The sequence below is a fragment of the Cataglyphis hispanica genome, chromosome 13 (assembly GCF_021464435.1).
Source record: "Cataglyphis hispanica isolate Lineage 1 chromosome 13, ULB_Chis1_1.0, whole genome shotgun sequence".
Lineage (NCBI taxonomy): Eukaryota > Metazoa > Arthropoda > Insecta > Hymenoptera > Formicidae > Cataglyphis > Cataglyphis hispanica.
Window position 1 is genome coordinate 3,855,133 of NC_065966.1, and position 17,262 is coordinate 3,872,394.

Here is a 17,262-nt window from a genome sequence, read left to right on the forward strand (position 1 = left end):
TAACTGAGCGACACATTTGATAGTTTAAATATTAAGTTGGTGTGTAATTTTTATTTAATTTATTTTGAAAAAGTAGAAAATTAGAATTAATATGTAAGTAATTATATACACATACACATACACATAAATAGCGCGCGCGTTTATAATATTCTAGGATTCGTAAATTTTGTATGTGAACAATGAAATTATAACATATATCTGAAGTTTTCTTCCAAGCTTACATCTGAACAGAATTTCTTTTATTTTAATTGCAAATACATAGATATATAGAAATTAATAGCATTTATAATTAATTATCTAATTAATGTAATAATTTAAGAACTTTAGATTTTATTATATAGTAGAAAACAAGAAATGACGGATACATAAAAATAAATATGAATTCTTTAGGAATAAAAAGTAAGTTGATTAATACCAAAAAAATTACGTTTGAATTAAAATGTAACCTAATTTACATTTTGCATAGAAACATAGTTTATCAATTATTTTTTAATTTGATTACCGATTTCGATGTAATATAAAATTATAAAGATCGTGCTGAATATACAGTAGCACAATATAAAATATATTGAACATGTATATATCAATAATGTCATGAACAAGATATTTAATTTATAATTTATTATAATAAAAATTGAGATGTGCTTAATTGACAATCTATAATGCAGATCGAGTCTCGCGTTTTCGATTGGAGCAACATACTAAAATATTCGCATCTATGTGTCCCGATGAGATCCTTGATCATTATGATACTTATGAAACCAGGGAATATCAAACGACGTTGTTGCTCGGTGACATTTCAGGTTGGGGATCATCCAGCCCTTTGTCCGATTTTTATATATTACTTGTGCACAATTAATATCATTATCATATTATCAGGCGTAATTTTAATTCTACGCGGGCAGGCTTTACAGATCTCACGGAAAAATATACGAAAACCGGTGTCGGCGGTCCATCCAAATTATCGGAAACCTTGAACAGCTACATCGGTGCGATGGTGCAGGAAATTCTCTCGCATAACGGAGACGTGGTGAAATTTTCCGGCGACGCGTTCATAGTAATGTGGAAGCTTCAAAAAGGAATACTTATGCGCGATATCGCGACAGAGGCAATGCAAACCGCGTGTGTCATACAAAAACATTTTGGAACTTATGAAACCGACGTTGGCGTAACTCTCAAAGGTTCAAATGCGCTAAAAATTCGGCAAAAGTGTCGAATTTTAGCATTTTAAAAGCTTGACATTATAAAAATTATGAATTAAATTATATTAAAATTTAGTAATTGAAAAATTTATATTCTTTTTATATAAGTATAAAAACTGACAATTTCTAAAGATTCATTATAAATTATTAAGTTTTTATTATATTTTTCATAGTAAAACTTGCCATTGCTTCTGGAAAAACGTATTTCACGTCTATTGGTGATCCAGAAACATTGTCATATTATGTTATCACTGGGAAGCCTGTTTGGGATGTAAAATTTGCCGAAGGTTTATGTCGGTAATATTACAAACTTTTAATTTCTCATACATTGTCAAAAAATAAAAATTATTTACTTACTTTTATATCTGTATTTTTAAATTTATATGTGAGAATCATTGTATGTCAATAATATTCTTTTAATTTATCTATTACACTTTATTGTTTTTTATAGAAATAATGATAAAAAAATGCCAAATTAATATTACAACTTTTATCTAGGGGAGGCGATATTCTCGTGGTATCTAGTAGCTGGCAATGGGCGAATCCCAATGAATATATCTACGAAAGTTTACCGGATGGTAAACACACCCTGATCATAGCCTGCTCGGCAATGTGGTATCAGTCTAAAACGCAAGATATACAAAATGATATTGAAGATGGCACGTAATTTCATATTCATTAAAGAAGAAAAATATTAAATTTTTCAAATAATAATGCGCATAATTTCAATCATTAGAAAACGAAGATTTAGATCGAGATTATACTTTATTTGATGCCGAACCGAGTAGTATAACTTTAACGGATCAGATAGACGATAATTTTAAGGAACATGATTTTGAACAAGTCGATTATAGTCGTGAGTTATAGAGAATAAAAATGTACAACATCCTCATCGTAATATTCTCCTTTACATCATTTTGATATGAAGATTATATCCGACAATTACGAATTGTGCAGTGAGGCCCAAAGTCATCAAGGCAGCTAAAGCACGATTGAAAGATGCATTGAGAAGCTACATCCCCAGACCAGTGATACGATCCGTGGAATTGGACGAGCCATTAGAGCATCTTACAGAAATGAGACAAGTAGTCATACTTTTCATCAACGTCATTACGGCGAATGTATATAAGGAAAGATTGATTTCGCTTGTGAACAAGACTTATAGATTAGTCTGCGAGTAAGCGCAATTACAAAATCATTACTTTCTATTTTTTTTAATTATTTATAATTATATTAAAAGCAGCTATATTTATTATTACACAGTTTTGTTCACATATATATGCGTCAAGCTGCGAATAAATTTATTCATTATATTAGTGTATTAATTTTATTTATTATAACAATTTGTTGAATAAAAATAATTTGAAAGATTTTCCGGTAGTTATGTTTTAAACGTGCATAATTAACAATATTTTTTATCAAGGCTAGTCAACGAAATGCACGGATGCGTCAACAAGACATCTCTCTTTGACAAGGACCTGCTATTCCTTTGCGTATTCGGATTACGAGGCGACAAACATGAGTTGGAATCGCAGATCGGATTGAGATGCGCCAGCAGACTGCGGCAGGATCTTTTAGCGATGAGCAATATAAAATCCGTAACAATTGCCGTTACCACTGGAATGACATATTGCGGTGTGATCGGTCACGTATTACGAAGGGAATATACCGTGATCGGAATGTCAGTGAATAAAGCGGCACGTTTGATGGTCGCATACAATAACAAAGTAACTGAATTAGAGAAATATAATAAGATAATTTGCTCTCCGTTTTTATTTTAATTGTATGCATATATCTTAATTACATTATGCTAAGTAGATAAATTTTTAGTTATAATTAAAAATTAAATTAAAAATTAGAATTGGTATAGATTATTTTTTAGCAGAACAAGTTTTAACATTTAAAAGTAACGTTTAAAAGTAACATAAACACACGATTTAGTTCTTTTAGACTAACGTAATCTTTATTTTTTTAGGTGGTGTGCGATCGTGAGAGCTTTCTTCATTCTCGTCTCGAAGCGAAGCATTTTATATTGCAAGAGCCGAGACATCTGAAAGGAATCACGAACGTTGGCCCTGTGTATGAGTTTCAGGAACAGATAAAGTAATTATTATTATTTTTGTAGAATTTCTCATTAATGCGACAAGTTGCATTGTTGCAGATTTACTGCACCTGTAACATGGAGTAATTATCCTTTGCTCGGTCGAGAAGCAGAGATCAAAGTTTTTCAAGAAATGTTAACGAATATGATAGAATATTTTATTAGGAAGCGCAAAATGCAGCAGTTAAAGCTTGATTATAATAAATTAATTATAAAGTAAATTTTAATTTAATCTTCTTATTAATATTTATATAAATATTTTTAATTTTCATAAGTATTAAATATTTTTAATAATGCTAAAAAAATTCTTAATTATCAGAGGCGAGCCGAGAATCGGCAAAACAAGATTATTGGATGAAATAGCACAGGATATCCCCACAGATATATCATACAATTATATCTCTCTGATGACGAACGATGCTAAGGTTGACAAAATTTTTTTGCTTTTATTTAATTTAATTTATGATTTCAGAAGCACACGTAAAAATAATTTTTTTTTTTTATATTCTGGTTAAAAATCTTGTTAATATAACTATTTATTTATTTAATATTTATGTCATTAATTCTTCAAATCAAACTTTAAAGATTGATGCTAAACTAGATGAAAATCAATAGTTTCTCTCTTAACACAGGCTTCTTATAATTTGATCCACATGATCTTCTCTAAGCCACTGAATTTCCACATCACTACTAGCCCGAGAGAACGTGAGGAAAGATTGATGTCAGAACTAGGCCAAATACGCGAACCCGAGTTTCTCTGCGTTCTCAATCAGCCCTTCAACGTTCATTTCGCGATGAGTCAACATTACACGGCTCTATCCATGCAGCAAAAGCGCAAAATGTTGAAAAAGTTTCTGCTGAAGCTGCTGAAAAATTGCTTCAAGGAACTATGGGTGATGATCATTGATGACATTCAGTACGGAGATAATGAATCCATGTTATTATTTCCTACGCTGACCAGGCGGAACATCTTCTTTGTTCTTAGTATTGGACACAAGTTCGGCGAAGAATATGAAATGCATCCTGGCATTTTAAAAAAAGCACAAGTATGAATATCAATTAAAAAATAAAATAAAATAAACTATTTTACTTAAAAGTATTATATTTTCTTAACTGTTTATATGAATATTATTTTTTATTATTTTATATTCCATGTATTGTGAAAAATTTGGTTTATATTTGGATAAAAAAAATGATTCATATGATAAAAAATAGCAATTACATTTAAAATCTGTTTTTTAACATAATATATATATTTTTTCTTTATGTTTTATGATTTAGTAAAAAAAAAACGTACACATAAATTGTCTTTTTATTAACAGATTGTTGAATTGAGTTATATAGATAAGTGGTATCATGCAGCACTAGCATGTCAGTTCCTTCAGGTGTACGGAATTCCTCCTGAACTTGAAAAGTTAGTCATTTTAAATACGCAAATAATATTTGTCAAAAAGAATAGAAGATATATGGATCATTATCTGCTTTTTTTGTGCATCTGTGTATATGTTTTCTTGTTTCTCTAGATTGATTCAAGAAAAAAGTTTCGGTAATCCAGGATGGATAGAGAGTTATCTGGTAAGCCTTACGCAATCTGGCAGCATTTTGATAGTGCATATACGCAAAACGATAGCCGAAGAAATGGGTTATGTACTCCCTCCCATTAATATGCTAAAAAGGTTAAATTTTAATTTCAGATTTTAATTTATTCGATAATACTTTTTCAAATAAAATAAAAATTTTTTATTTTAATATAGTGTAGAACTACATAAAAGCCAAATTTTAAATTTAATAATACGGGAGAAATAGTTAATTGCAAATATAATATTAATATATTAAATTAATAGTTTGAGTATAAAATTATTTCAAATGTATGCCAATCAAAAATTGTTTAGATTTGTTTCAGAGGACATCGTGAAAAAAAACGGTGATAACGAAGAAGATCGTTCAGATAGATGGCAGATGTATCGGACAAGTTTTCGAGAAACAGAGGAATTTTTTCTCAATAATTCTATAACAAGTAATTAACAAGTGGTTAATAAGTATAATAATAATATTATTTTAATTTTAGAATGGTCCAATAGCGTTACATTTGCAACGGGTCGAGATTCACAAATCAGATGCAATTGATAATGAAGAAAAAATTGCCGTTTGCAAATTTGCGAAAGATTATGTACCAGAAGAGACAGATGCTGAGATGACAATGGACGGTAAAAAATTATTAATTATTACTTATTTATTAATTGACGCATGAAATTCTAAAATTTTTAACAATATATTTTTATAATATAATTTTTTTCTTTATTTATATAAATAATTATATATATATATATATATATATATATATATATATAATATATATAGTTTTACTATTTTATAGACACATTGGATATCTATTCGTCTATATAAAACAATTACAATTGATTATAATACAATTGTATGTTTTATGATGCCAGTAATGATCTTGAAACTCTTCGACTCGTTAACACCATTGGATCAACTATTACTAAAATGTGCATCAGTGTTGGGAGAAATTGTTAATAGAGATATGCTACGGTATCTAATGGCAGACAAATCTATTAGAGAAATTGGACTTGGTAAACAGATCAAGAAAATGCAAATTTACATAATAATCTTCTAAATCGAAGTGAAGTATAGATCATATATCATTTTTTTTTTTTTTTTATTAATAATTACGCGGTTTAACTACGGACGTATATATGATTAAAAGAAAACAAAAAGAAAACTGTTTAAAATAATATCTATTTTTATCGCAGCCATCCAGAAACTCTTCGAAATTCGAATTTTTGGATGCGCGGGGGGTGATTTCACTACGAGTGGTAGGCCACTGGTATTTTACAGAAATATAAAAAAAATTAGCAGAAATACAGAAATTGAATGCGATTGTATAGGCCTCATAATACAAGGTATATATTTTTAAAAAAGTTTGTATAAAAAGATCATGTGCCTTGTTAAAATTCTTTATAATGATGAAAGTAAAATTTATCCAGATGAACTAATTGACTTGCCGCGATACGCATCTTGCGGTTTGATCCATTTCAAAATGTCAATGTTTCGCGAGACTACTTACAGGTATTGACAATTTTATTATTGCCATATAATTATAATTAATGATCAATATTGAGATATCTTAAATTGTCCTTCTTAAATTTTATTAAATATGTAATACTTAAAATCTAATAATACTAAAACTAAACATTAATAAAATTATATTTTACTTTTTTATATATGAAGATCACTCACAGAAAATCAGAAAATAGAATTACATAGCAAAGCATTAAAATTTCTTCAAAGACATGTCAGACGATGTATGGCATGTGGCGAGTTACAATTTGAAAAATTATTAGGCAAATCAGTCGCCCAAGAAATAAAAAGGAGAAGAGCAACTATTGAGCTTCCTAAAACGTATCAACTTGAAAAAGTGACTTACACTCTCAAGAGAGAAGATGCAGACAAAGGTATTATATATAGAATTAGTCTGAACTAACTCTGAATCTAGATTGAATCTGATTTTATAATGTAAAAATCTTAAAATTTACAAAGATTTTAAAATCATGTAATGATCTTGTAATGATAAAGAGTTAGTTATGTTCTAATAATATATAAATTTATTGTCTGCACAAGACATGGGAGAAGAAAAATCACCGCTTTGTGCCTATATTTTCCGAAAAATCAGGAAGCCAATCAAAACCTTCTCTAACGTTGATTTTACCAATTGCCAATGCCATCTTATATTGACAACCGTCTATGCGCAAATATTGGATCATTGTCAAGGAATCGGTGAGTCAATATAACGGAGAAAGAGAAAGAGAAAAAAAGAGAGAGAGATATTTTTCTTATTTTTTAATTACATACTTTTTTATTTATTTTATATAAATTTAACTGCTTGTTTTTATTAGGAAAGCCAGACATGATCTTGATGGCAATTCTAGAATTTGTGGAGATTTGTTTGGCAGACAACAATGTACCTCAAGCTCGTAGACTTTTGGATGATGCTGAAGTTGTGCTTCAACAAGTAATAATAAAAATAAAATCTAGAATAAAAACAATAAAATAAAAAAGAATAAAAATGATTCTTAATGACAGATATTTGAAACTCACAAAGAAGAATCGATATTCTTGTCTTATATCAACGCAAAAATCCAAACTCTTCAAGGTAGATGCCATCTAGAAAGTGGTTTGCTTTCCGAAGCGAACAAAAAACTGAACGATGCAATGAACAGTCTGGGTTATTATTTTCCAGAACACAACTTTTCAATTAATTTGAAGTCGACAATTCAACTCGAGTTGTTAAGATGGAAACTGATTTGTCCGAAGCCTTGGAGAATCGATATTGTCGATGAGCTCACTATAAATTATATCGAGCAATTGGCTACATGCTTAGCACAAATGTTTGAAGTTTTTAGAGTAAAAATCATTGTTTTGCTTCGTAAAGATATATTCGAGTTAATAGAGTTATAGATTATTTTTTGTAAAAAAACAAATTATTGTTGCTTTACATATTTATCATTCTTATTATTCTTACAATACTAAAACTTATTTTACATCAAATTTTATGAGATTTGATAAAATTATACTTATCAATGAATATTTGCAGGGAACAAAAGGAATGAAAAAACATGCAAGATTAGCAGCTATATGGAGCTTGAATGCTGCGTTAGAGTCGTCGAGAGATTTTCTCACGCTTTGCACTTCGTTTACGAACATGATGCTTATTGCTCACGTCTATCAAAAAAGGTACCTTGGCAAATAAAATAATTAAATAATTATAGATAAAATAATTAGTCCATTTTAATTTCATAAAATTAGCGGATTGATAACCGCCGCAGATATCAGAAAACCATTACGATTTATAGCGTTATTAAATCTCATATTTTTTTCTATTAAAACAATAATTAAATTATTTTAATATTTTTTAGCCGGTCAGTTATTCCTTATTTGGAAAAACAGGTTCTCGATATATGTGCGAAAAAAGGAGACTTCCTCGAGCTCCAAGAGCTCAAAGGCATCGCTGAAGTTTATGCCGGAGTATTTTTCTCGCGATGGTTGAGAGGAGAGATTAACAGAGCGATCAGAATCGGCTTTATCGTAACGAGAATGGCGCAAACCATGGATTCCATATTTCTTAAAACGCTTATACTACCGAGATTAGCGCACTTGCTTATGCTTTCACGCCGTCATTCAGAAGTCGTAGTTTTGCTGAGAGAATTGGGTGAGCTCAGTCATCACAATTGCTCAAAATAAACAGTTATTAACAAATGGAATCTATCAAATACAATAAATTATATAACCGACTAAATATACGTTAATTGCATACAAAAACATATTGAAAAATTTAATATATTAGAATTCGCGTCGAAAAACGACTTGGAAAAATCGAGCCGCACATGGTACTACGCTATTTGCGCTGATATACAACTCGACACAGGCATTACAATCCTCTCATTTCAAAATTGCGAACAATATTATCTTCAAGAAGGGGAGTCCATAATCAGTCTGCGCGATCCCGAAGCGGAAAGACGGTATTTTACCTCCATGTGGCTCTGGTAAATACGAGAACCTTTATTTTGCGAATTATAAGTAAGATTAATCAAAAAATAAATTATTATTATTAGGTTTATTAAAATTAAAGCTCTTGAGATTCTAATATATATAAATATTAATATAAGGAGTATTAGAACAGAGCAGTGGGAAGCTATGATTGTTTGGAACAGCAGGAACGTGACAGCCGAGAGTATGGTGGACGAGCACAAAGTGGCGGCTACGATTACGGCTTTGAAGAAACTCGAGGGACTGCTACTTTTGTACGGTAATAAAAAAAAAAAATATAAGAATGCTCAATCGTTACGCAATATTTTGATGTCATCAAAATAAAGTTACAAATTTGCAGTGCGGGAAGTTACTAATAGAAACATCAACGCGGTAAACACAATGATGGAAATTAAAAATATATTTAAATATATCCAAAATATGGTAAAGATTGTAAAAATTGCGATTCCCAGGTATTAAAAAAGCTATTAAATAATTTTTCTATTTTATCTATTTGCATTTAATTAAATTAAGAAAATAAACTTTTCTTTATAAAGCTGTATTACACATATACAACATAATTTCAAATATTAAACTTTTAAATAATATTTTGAAAATACAATATTTTAAATTATGTTTTAAAAATGTTATAATTTTAATTCCCTTTTTTTTTAATGGAGTAATTATGATGTCAAAATGTTTGCAGATATATGTTGATGAAAGCTTATTATTATATGATCCAATCGCGAAAAAGTGCTGCAGTAAATATGCTACAACGAACAAAGAAATTATCTATGAAGGTAGATAACAAAATGATTTATACATGGGCAAATCATTGTCAACAGGTATAATTTAATTTTTATTATAATTTGATGTGATTTCGATAATTAAATTTTATTATATTATTTACTCAGAATTGGATGGGCGCTATGTCTTCTATACATGAAGATTTATGGAAAGAAAAAACTATTGAATTAGATTATAAACAAGATGATATAAATATTAACGAATCAGTCATGGTACCTTTTACCTTTCCTTTACCGAAATTTTCTTTTTAGATATTTATAACATACATGTTATGTTATGTGTGTAAATATATCTGTCAAATTTAATTTTTATGTAAATTATAGTAATATGTTATAATATTAGAATTGATATAATAATAAGAATATTATTATAAGATGTTTTTATTAATATAAAAAAAATTTCAATCTGTGTATTCACATACATATATTAGGTTTGTCTTTATATTTATATTATGTTAATATTTTAAATAATTATATATATATATATATATATATATATATATATATATAATTACATATATTAGGCTTAATTTTATATTTATGTTAATATTCTTAATAATTATATATATAAAACTCTTGTAATAAATCTGCATTCTTTTTTCTATTGTACAATAAATTTATAAGCATCTGTGTATCCATTAAAGTATAAAAAAAATTAATTAAATTTAAATTCTCTATTAATTTTACACAAAATATACAAATATAAGTTACGACACAAACGACGAGAAATAATACTTTATAAAAAAAAAAAATTATTTTTATGGTCTATGTATATATGTGCGTTTTGAAAAAAAAAAGTATTATAAATTTAATAGTAATGTTAGTTGTCTCCTAGTGATGTTTTGTCTCCGATTTATGTTTATTGCCAGCAAAACATCTATAAAACCTTCGTCGACCTTGTTATTGTTACATAGAATTGCGAGAGATTACGGATCTGTTATAATGTGAAACATCATCAACAACATCAACAGTTTTCGATACTCTCTGGAAATGGTAAGATAGCAATTTTGTAAATATTTATTTTTGATTTAATGACTCGTCATAATATAATGTTTCAATTATATAATTATTATAAGTTGCAAAGAAAGCTATTATAAGAAGTCTAGTAAAATTTCGCTAGGTCAGCATGTAATCGCGAAATAGATGATACTGCGAATGTCAATATAATTAAATATGATTATATAATCAGATTAAAATAAAGTAACGTTAATATATTGTATCGTGTGTAATAAATTATTAAATTTTTCTTCTAAGTAGATTATGTATATCCTTTCGATAAAAAAATTTTTCTTATTTTTCTTATATAAAAATCATGATGAAAAAAAATTCTACCATATATTCTATTTTACGATTTAAATTTGTACCTTTTTCTAATTAAAAAAAATGTTCTTTGGTAGGTACCTAAAACTGGCATGGGATTTTTAATACTATTATTGAGCAGCGGCTTATTATTCGTCAACATTTATGTTGTCAATGCAAACTGGAAAGAAGATTCCAGCGTTGAAGTTAATTATCGTTTGTCGGACTATGTAATACCAATATTTTATAATGTCCGCCTGGCAATAAGTACCCAAGACGATAATGGAAATATCTTTAATTTCTCCGGCAGAATTAAAACCAAGATAAAAATTCTTCATCCAACGCAAAACATACGTTTGCATGCACATTCCTACGTAATAATACGTCAAACTATGTTGATAAAAAAAATCAATACAAAAACCGTCTACATACCAATAAAATACGAATATCATGACAAAACGAACATTTTGACCTTTTATTTCGATTGTATATTATCAAGAGAAAATTACATTTTAGATATAAAATTTGAAAGTATTTCAAATAATGAAGAAGTCTTCTACAAAACATCTTATATAAATGAAAAAGAAGATAAAGGGTGAGCGAATATTAATATGTTAAAAATAGTAACATCTTTATACAATGTTGTAAAAATTGATCATTACCATTATTTACAAACTATTATCAATAATATGATTTCCATAACACCAAAAATTTTAAATCACATATTACAATGACTTAATATGACTTAATAAAACATTATTTAAATTATAGCTCTTCAATGTAACAAATAATAATTTCTTAAAGAATCTAACAAGTACATTACATTATATACATTTTTTTGCAGTAATAATACATTAATATCTTAAACAAAAAAAAAGTTAATTTTATTGTATTTTACAATTTTATTGAACAAAATAAAATCTTCTTAAAATTAAATAAAAATATTGAGCTCTCCGAAACAAAACATAAATTATAAAATTACATTTTGATGATAAAATCTACGCGTATAATAAATAAAGTATCGAACAATTTAGATAGATTGCTATTAAAATATTTTAGATGGTTGGTTGTATCACATTTCAAAGCAATTGGGGCTCGACGAATGTTTCCATGTTGGGATGAGCCGAAATTCAGAGCTGTCTTTCGCATTACAATATTTCATCATAAGAACTACATAGCTCAATCGAATATGCCGCTACAAAAGCGACTTGAAACTAAAAATCACATGATAAGGTCGGTTTTCCGTATTACTCCTGCAATGCCAACTTATCTTGTAGCAGTTATGATTTCCGATTACAATGGCAATCCGTATGCAAATAAATATATAAAAAAAATCGCCAACATATGGTGCAGGCAACTGTCGGGACAGTATATGAAATTTGCACGAAATGTTGCTAAGGATATCAAACAGCATTTTAACTCTACGTTTGAATTGAAGAGCTCGAAAAAAAATTTAATAGTGAAGCATATTGTAATTCCGGGTTTCCAAGACGATGGTATGGAAAATTGGGGGCTCATTTTTTATAGGTAATATGAAAATAACTAATAAGAATGTTAATTTATTCAAAGGCAGAATTAATTTATATATTTATGTTTGTTAATATTTTCGATTAAATATACATAAAATATAATTAATAATTATATAAATAGTGAAAATATTTTAAACTGCGTGCTTTTAATAAAGATTTTATGTACATATTTATATTATTATTGCTTATAAATAATTTTTAGAGAAACAGATATTATGTATAGTGAAAAAATAGATACTCTCGCTCGCAAAATAGAAGTGGCTTCCTTAGTAGCACGTAAAATGGCACATCAATGGTTTGGTAATCTGGTCAGCCCATCTTGGTGGTCTTACCTTTGGCTGAACGATGGTATTGCTACGTTGCTCGGAATAGATGCTATTGATAAGGTTTTTTTGATATTAAAATTTTCAATTATTTGTATATAATCTGTTAAAATTAAAATTGCCAACCAACATATATAATATCAGTTATATTAAATATATCAAAATAAAGATATCAAAATACTAATTTCTCTCTCATTAGATTTTTTTCAATTTTTAATAAATTATTAAAAAGAGATTAAAGCGAGTTTTCTGATTAAATCTCTTTAATATAAATTAATATTTAATCTTAATCTTATCTAATTTTCTAATTCAATCTTAAACTAGAAATTTTCATTTAATTATACCATAATATATACATATAAATTATATAATAATTTCATATAATAATGCTAATGCAAACATCTTTTCTGATTGAGTATTCATATGATTAAACATCAAAGCTTTCATTTCCAGATTTTGCCAAATTCTCGGATATTGGATTTGTTCGTAGTCCAAGTTCAACATGAATCTCTCCATTTAGATACTCATTTAATTATGAAGCCACTTATATCACAGATTAACAGTCCTTCCAAAATTAATTCTTTTTCACGTTACATTAAAGGTAAGACTAAAAAATATATAATCATACGAAGCTATAAACCGTGAATGTAACTGTAGAATAGAGAAGACTAAAAGAATAGGAGAAACTAGTGTTAAATAAATTTATTTACAACATAGTAGAACATAGTTTGTTTTATAAAGAAATAAAAAAAAATATAAAATTTCTATGAAGTTAATTTTTCTCTATCAAATCATGAATTTTGGACGCTAAAATAAATTTTAAACATATTTATGATATGAATTATTGTAGTACCTGCAATATTGCGCATGTTGCAACATATACTTACCATTGATGTGTTTCAAGAAGGTCTCAATATATATTTTAATAATCAGTAAGTAATAATTTTAATATAATAATTATATATACCTACACGTCAGAACGTTTTTTTTTTGCGTATGGGGGAAAGTGCATTATGTCATCCCGTCAGCTGTCCGGCAGGACTATGTGGGACTCGCATTCGCTAAAAAAACACCTCTTTAATCCATGGTGTTTTGTATGGAAAGGCACCCCCGAGTACTGCTAGACGCATTATTTCCGGAGTCCCTTGTATACATTACCTGCTGCTTGTCCAACTGATTAAAATATTAGAGAATTAAGCGTAATAAGTGCAGAGTATACTAAATACAAAATAAAATTATATTTCTGATTACATATATATAAATTATATCACATAAATTAATGCATTAATAAATTATTAGTGGTAATGTTATTTTTTCTAATGCAATTTCTATTCCAGTGTTTAACTATTAATAATGTTAATTTTTATAAATTTAGTATGTTTGAATCGGCAACTCCCAATGATCTTTGGACCGCTATGCAAACTGCATTAGATAAGTCACCATTTAAAGAATATACATTTAATGTATCACGGAAAATGGCTGCTTGGTTAAAAACAACATATTATCCTGTAGTAAAAGTAGAACAAGATAATCCTAAACATGTGATAGTATGGCTAGAAAAATTTGATATAAAGAATGAGGATTGGTGGATACCTGTAACTATTACTACGCAGACTAAATCCAATTTTTCCCAAAATTTTTTACCTCACGGCCAATGGATAAAATCGCAGAATCTTATGTATTGCGAATTTTTCTTGCCGTACGAAGAAAACGGTTGGATAATAGCCAACTTACAACAAGCTGGTAAATATGAACTGATAAGTACATTAATTACTATTATCCCAGATAACAAGTGCACGTCATTTTGACGTCCAACAATTATATTTGTAAATGTTTTTTTTGTGCATTTGTGTTATCTTTTGTAAAAATATAAAATGTGTCATGTTTAATTTAACATAAATTATTCTTGCATATAATTCAATTATTACTTTTTGGAAAAAAAAATCAATTTAATTTTCTACAAAATTCTACGTAATTCTGTTCTCCGGAGCAGCATTCAAGTATCACAATAATTTTATAAATAATTATATACAAAATTATAATCTTTTTTATGATAGCACATAATAGAGGAAATAAACATTTTTTTATGAGACGCACAGCTTCTGTTCAACTTTTTGTGATCTTTAAATATAAAACAAAAAGAAAATGCAGAAAAATTTATTTCACAGGATATTATCGCGTTAATTATGATTCTAAAAATTGGAATAAAATTGCGGATTATCTGAAGTCTCCAAAATATACGGAAATACATGTTCTCAATCGTGCTCAAATTATCGATGATGCATTTCATTTTATGGTAAAAAAACAACTTCCTCCTAGCATATTCTGGAAACTCACAAACTATCTATGGAAAGAAAAAGATTACATTGCATGGTATCCTATGATCAAAGCTTTTGAACGCATATCGAGTATTTTTTCGCTTCCGGAAGAAAGAACTGAACGAATCACGGTAAATAGTGACGGATTTCTTTGTCAATAAGAAATATGCCATAAGTTGTTGAATATAAAACATAAATTTTATATCAACGATTGTGTATTAATTTCAAAAAAAATTATATGTATATCTCATACGCATATATCGTGCCTTTAATAAGCAACGACACAAACTAATATAAAAATTTCATATTATTTAACGATTTTAGAGAAAAATATTGCCCATGCTGGATGATATTCTTTTGGATGTAGAATACGATGATCTTCACGATAGTAATCATACGAAATCTTTAAAGGAGGAGATCGCCAAATGGGCATGTATTCTCGATGTTCGCGAATGTATACACATGGCCAAGGAGGCATTGGTACAACATCTGAAATATCCTAAGCAGCACAAGTAATTTTTCTCAGCTTTCTTATAATTACGTTTTGTGTATTTCGCGCAATATTTTATATATTTTATTTGACCGAGATGTATCAGATTTTAAATTTTTGTAACATTTTCTTTCCTTGTTTCTAAATATCAGAATTTTGCCGTGGTGGAAGGAATGGACATATTGTAACGGCTTGAAGAAAGCAAGCGACTCAACTTGGACAGATATGTTACATTTTTGGCAAGAGACACGTGATGATATAATTTTAAAATCTTTAACTTGCTCTGACGAATTTAGAACGATCCAGGTGTTTCTTACACTGATAGGAAGGGAAAGTAGTGTTTTAAATTTACATCTCAGAGACCGTATTAATACTTATTTTTTTATTATTGCAAAGCATGCAAGAAAGAACGAAGTATTAGACGAAATATTAAAATCGTTAAAAAAAGTTAAACCAAGGTAATGATGTTTCTCTTCGTAAATACATTATTCATAATTATATGAAAGTTTATTACATATACTAATTATAATTCTGCTGTTTTATTTGTATAGGAAAATCAGTACAGTTGCAGTATTAACGTATATTATTAATCATGTAAATTCTAAAGAACATTTCAGCAAGGTAAATTATATAAATTTAAATAATTTATATTTATTTATTAACTTAATTTAATCAAATTGACTTATCATTACATATATATGCCGTATATATTTTAAACATATCTTGTTCTATATCTATTTATATTATAATGTATATATAAAAAAGAATTATATTGCTATAGAAATTAAAAATATTATAATGAATGTTATATCCTTTATGACGCGATAAGTTATTTTTTATCAATATATGTCGAATAATTTGTTCTAGATAAGTAGATTCGTGAGTAAAAATATGCAACAACTAAATCCGAGTGTTCAACGCAAAATAGAATTACGCCAGTCTGAAATCAAACATCAGATGAATTATCTCCGTAGTTTACAAAAAATGGAGAAAATCAGGGACCAATCAAACAACTCATACATAATGTTTTATAATTAATAAAAAATGATAATTGGAACGCTTATATATGTTTTATTTAAAATTTATTTAATTATTAATATCGTGTTTGTATATTATTTATATTTTTATGTTATTAGTAATTATTAAATACAACTTGGTAATAATTCTTGGTATTAATTCTTGTTTATTCTTTAATATTTTAATTACTTTTAATATTTTTAATATTATCCATAATAATATTAAAAATATAAAAATAATAGAATAATATCTTAAAAATGTATTAATTTTAATATTTTTAATTTACTATCACATTTTATGAAGATAACATATACAAATATTATATTTTAAAATTAATATTTTGTAAATGTTAAGTAAAATTTATATAAATTTTAAATATTAATTTTAATATTTGTACTTTTAATATTAATATTAATATTAATATTTTATTAATATTAATTTTTATATATTAATATTAAAAATTTTCAATAATGATGTTTATATTTGCATATATATAATTATATTGTTTCATAAATATTTGTGATGTTAATGCCTTTTATTAGTTATTCTGTTGATACTTATAATAAATTTGCATTTTTATTTTATAATAATTTGCACGAAACTTGATATTGTATTTTTCTAATTATTGTT

The 17,262-nt window shown here is 27.5% G+C and overlaps 2 protein-coding genes across 3 annotated transcripts; both read left to right on the plus strand.

Moving 5' to 3' along the window:
• Positions 1–377: 377 nt before the first annotated feature.
• LOC126854093 (adenylate cyclase type 10-like) lies at positions 378–9,908 on the plus strand. The gene is made up of 29 exons (XM_050600487.1): positions 378–399; positions 669–803; positions 906–1,181; positions 1,376–1,499; positions 1,701–1,861; positions 1,939–2,058; positions 2,160–2,379; positions 2,626–2,929; positions 3,178–3,305; positions 3,388–3,519; positions 3,623–3,728; positions 3,936–4,349; positions 4,626–4,717; positions 4,827–4,950; positions 5,372–5,510; positions 5,757–5,897; positions 6,078–6,227; positions 6,312–6,393; positions 6,556–6,779; positions 6,946–7,101; positions 7,221–7,336; positions 7,408–7,728; positions 7,919–8,058; positions 8,241–8,533; positions 8,669–8,867; positions 8,937–9,130; positions 9,212–9,323; positions 9,557–9,695; positions 9,765–9,908. Exons 1-29 carry the CDS (start codon positions 378–380, stop codon positions 9,906–9,908), a joined length of 4,908 nt encoding a protein of 1,635 aa, XP_050456444.1.
• A 687-nt stretch (positions 9,909–10,595) lies between these two features.
• Positions 10,596–16,775, plus strand: LOC126854069 (aminopeptidase N-like). 2 transcript variants are annotated; one of them, XM_050600468.1, is made up of 12 exons: positions 10,596–10,649; positions 11,054–11,550; positions 12,015–12,482; positions 12,687–12,870; positions 13,261–13,408; positions 13,658–13,739; positions 14,183–14,550; positions 14,976–15,256; positions 15,450–15,637; positions 15,768–16,073; positions 16,167–16,236; positions 16,483–16,775. In XM_050600468.1, the coding sequence occupies exons 1-12, from the start codon at positions 10,647–10,649 to the stop codon at positions 16,651–16,653; spliced, it is 2,766 nt and encodes a 921-aa protein (XP_050456425.1). In that variant the 5' UTR covers positions 10,596–10,646; the 3' UTR covers positions 16,654–16,775. The 2 variants fall into 2 exon arrangements, with proteins under 2 accessions (XP_050456425.1, XP_050456426.1); XM_050600469.1 differs by lacking the exon at positions 10,596–10,649 and having other exon boundaries at positions 11,053–11,185; positions 11,266–11,550.
• Positions 16,776–17,262: the final 487 nt, after the last annotated feature.

What these genes read in the sequence shown, in the direction of transcription:
- LOC126854093 (XM_050600487.1), top strand. Translation starts at nt 378, where the DNA reads ATGAATTCTTTAGGAATAAAAA. An exon ending in ACTTATAGATTAGTCTGCGA is followed by an intron (nt 2,380 to 2,625) that starts GTAAGCGCAATT and finishes TTTTTTATCAAG; the next exon opens with GCTAGTCAACGAAATGCACG. An exon ending in GCATTTTAAAAAAAGCACAA is followed by an intron (nt 4,350 to 4,625) that starts GTATGAATATCA and finishes TTTTATTAACAG; the next exon opens with ATTGTTGAATTGAGTTATAT.
- LOC126854069 (XM_050600468.1), top strand. An exon ending in TGGGGGCTCATTTTTTATAG is followed by an intron (nt 12,483 to 12,686) that starts GTAATATGAAAA and finishes AATAATTTTTAG; the next exon opens with AGAAACAGATATTATGTATA. An exon ending in AAAGAACTGAACGAATCACG is followed by an intron (nt 15,257 to 15,449) that starts GTAAATAGTGAC and finishes TAACGATTTTAG; the next exon opens with AGAAAAATATTGCCCATGCT.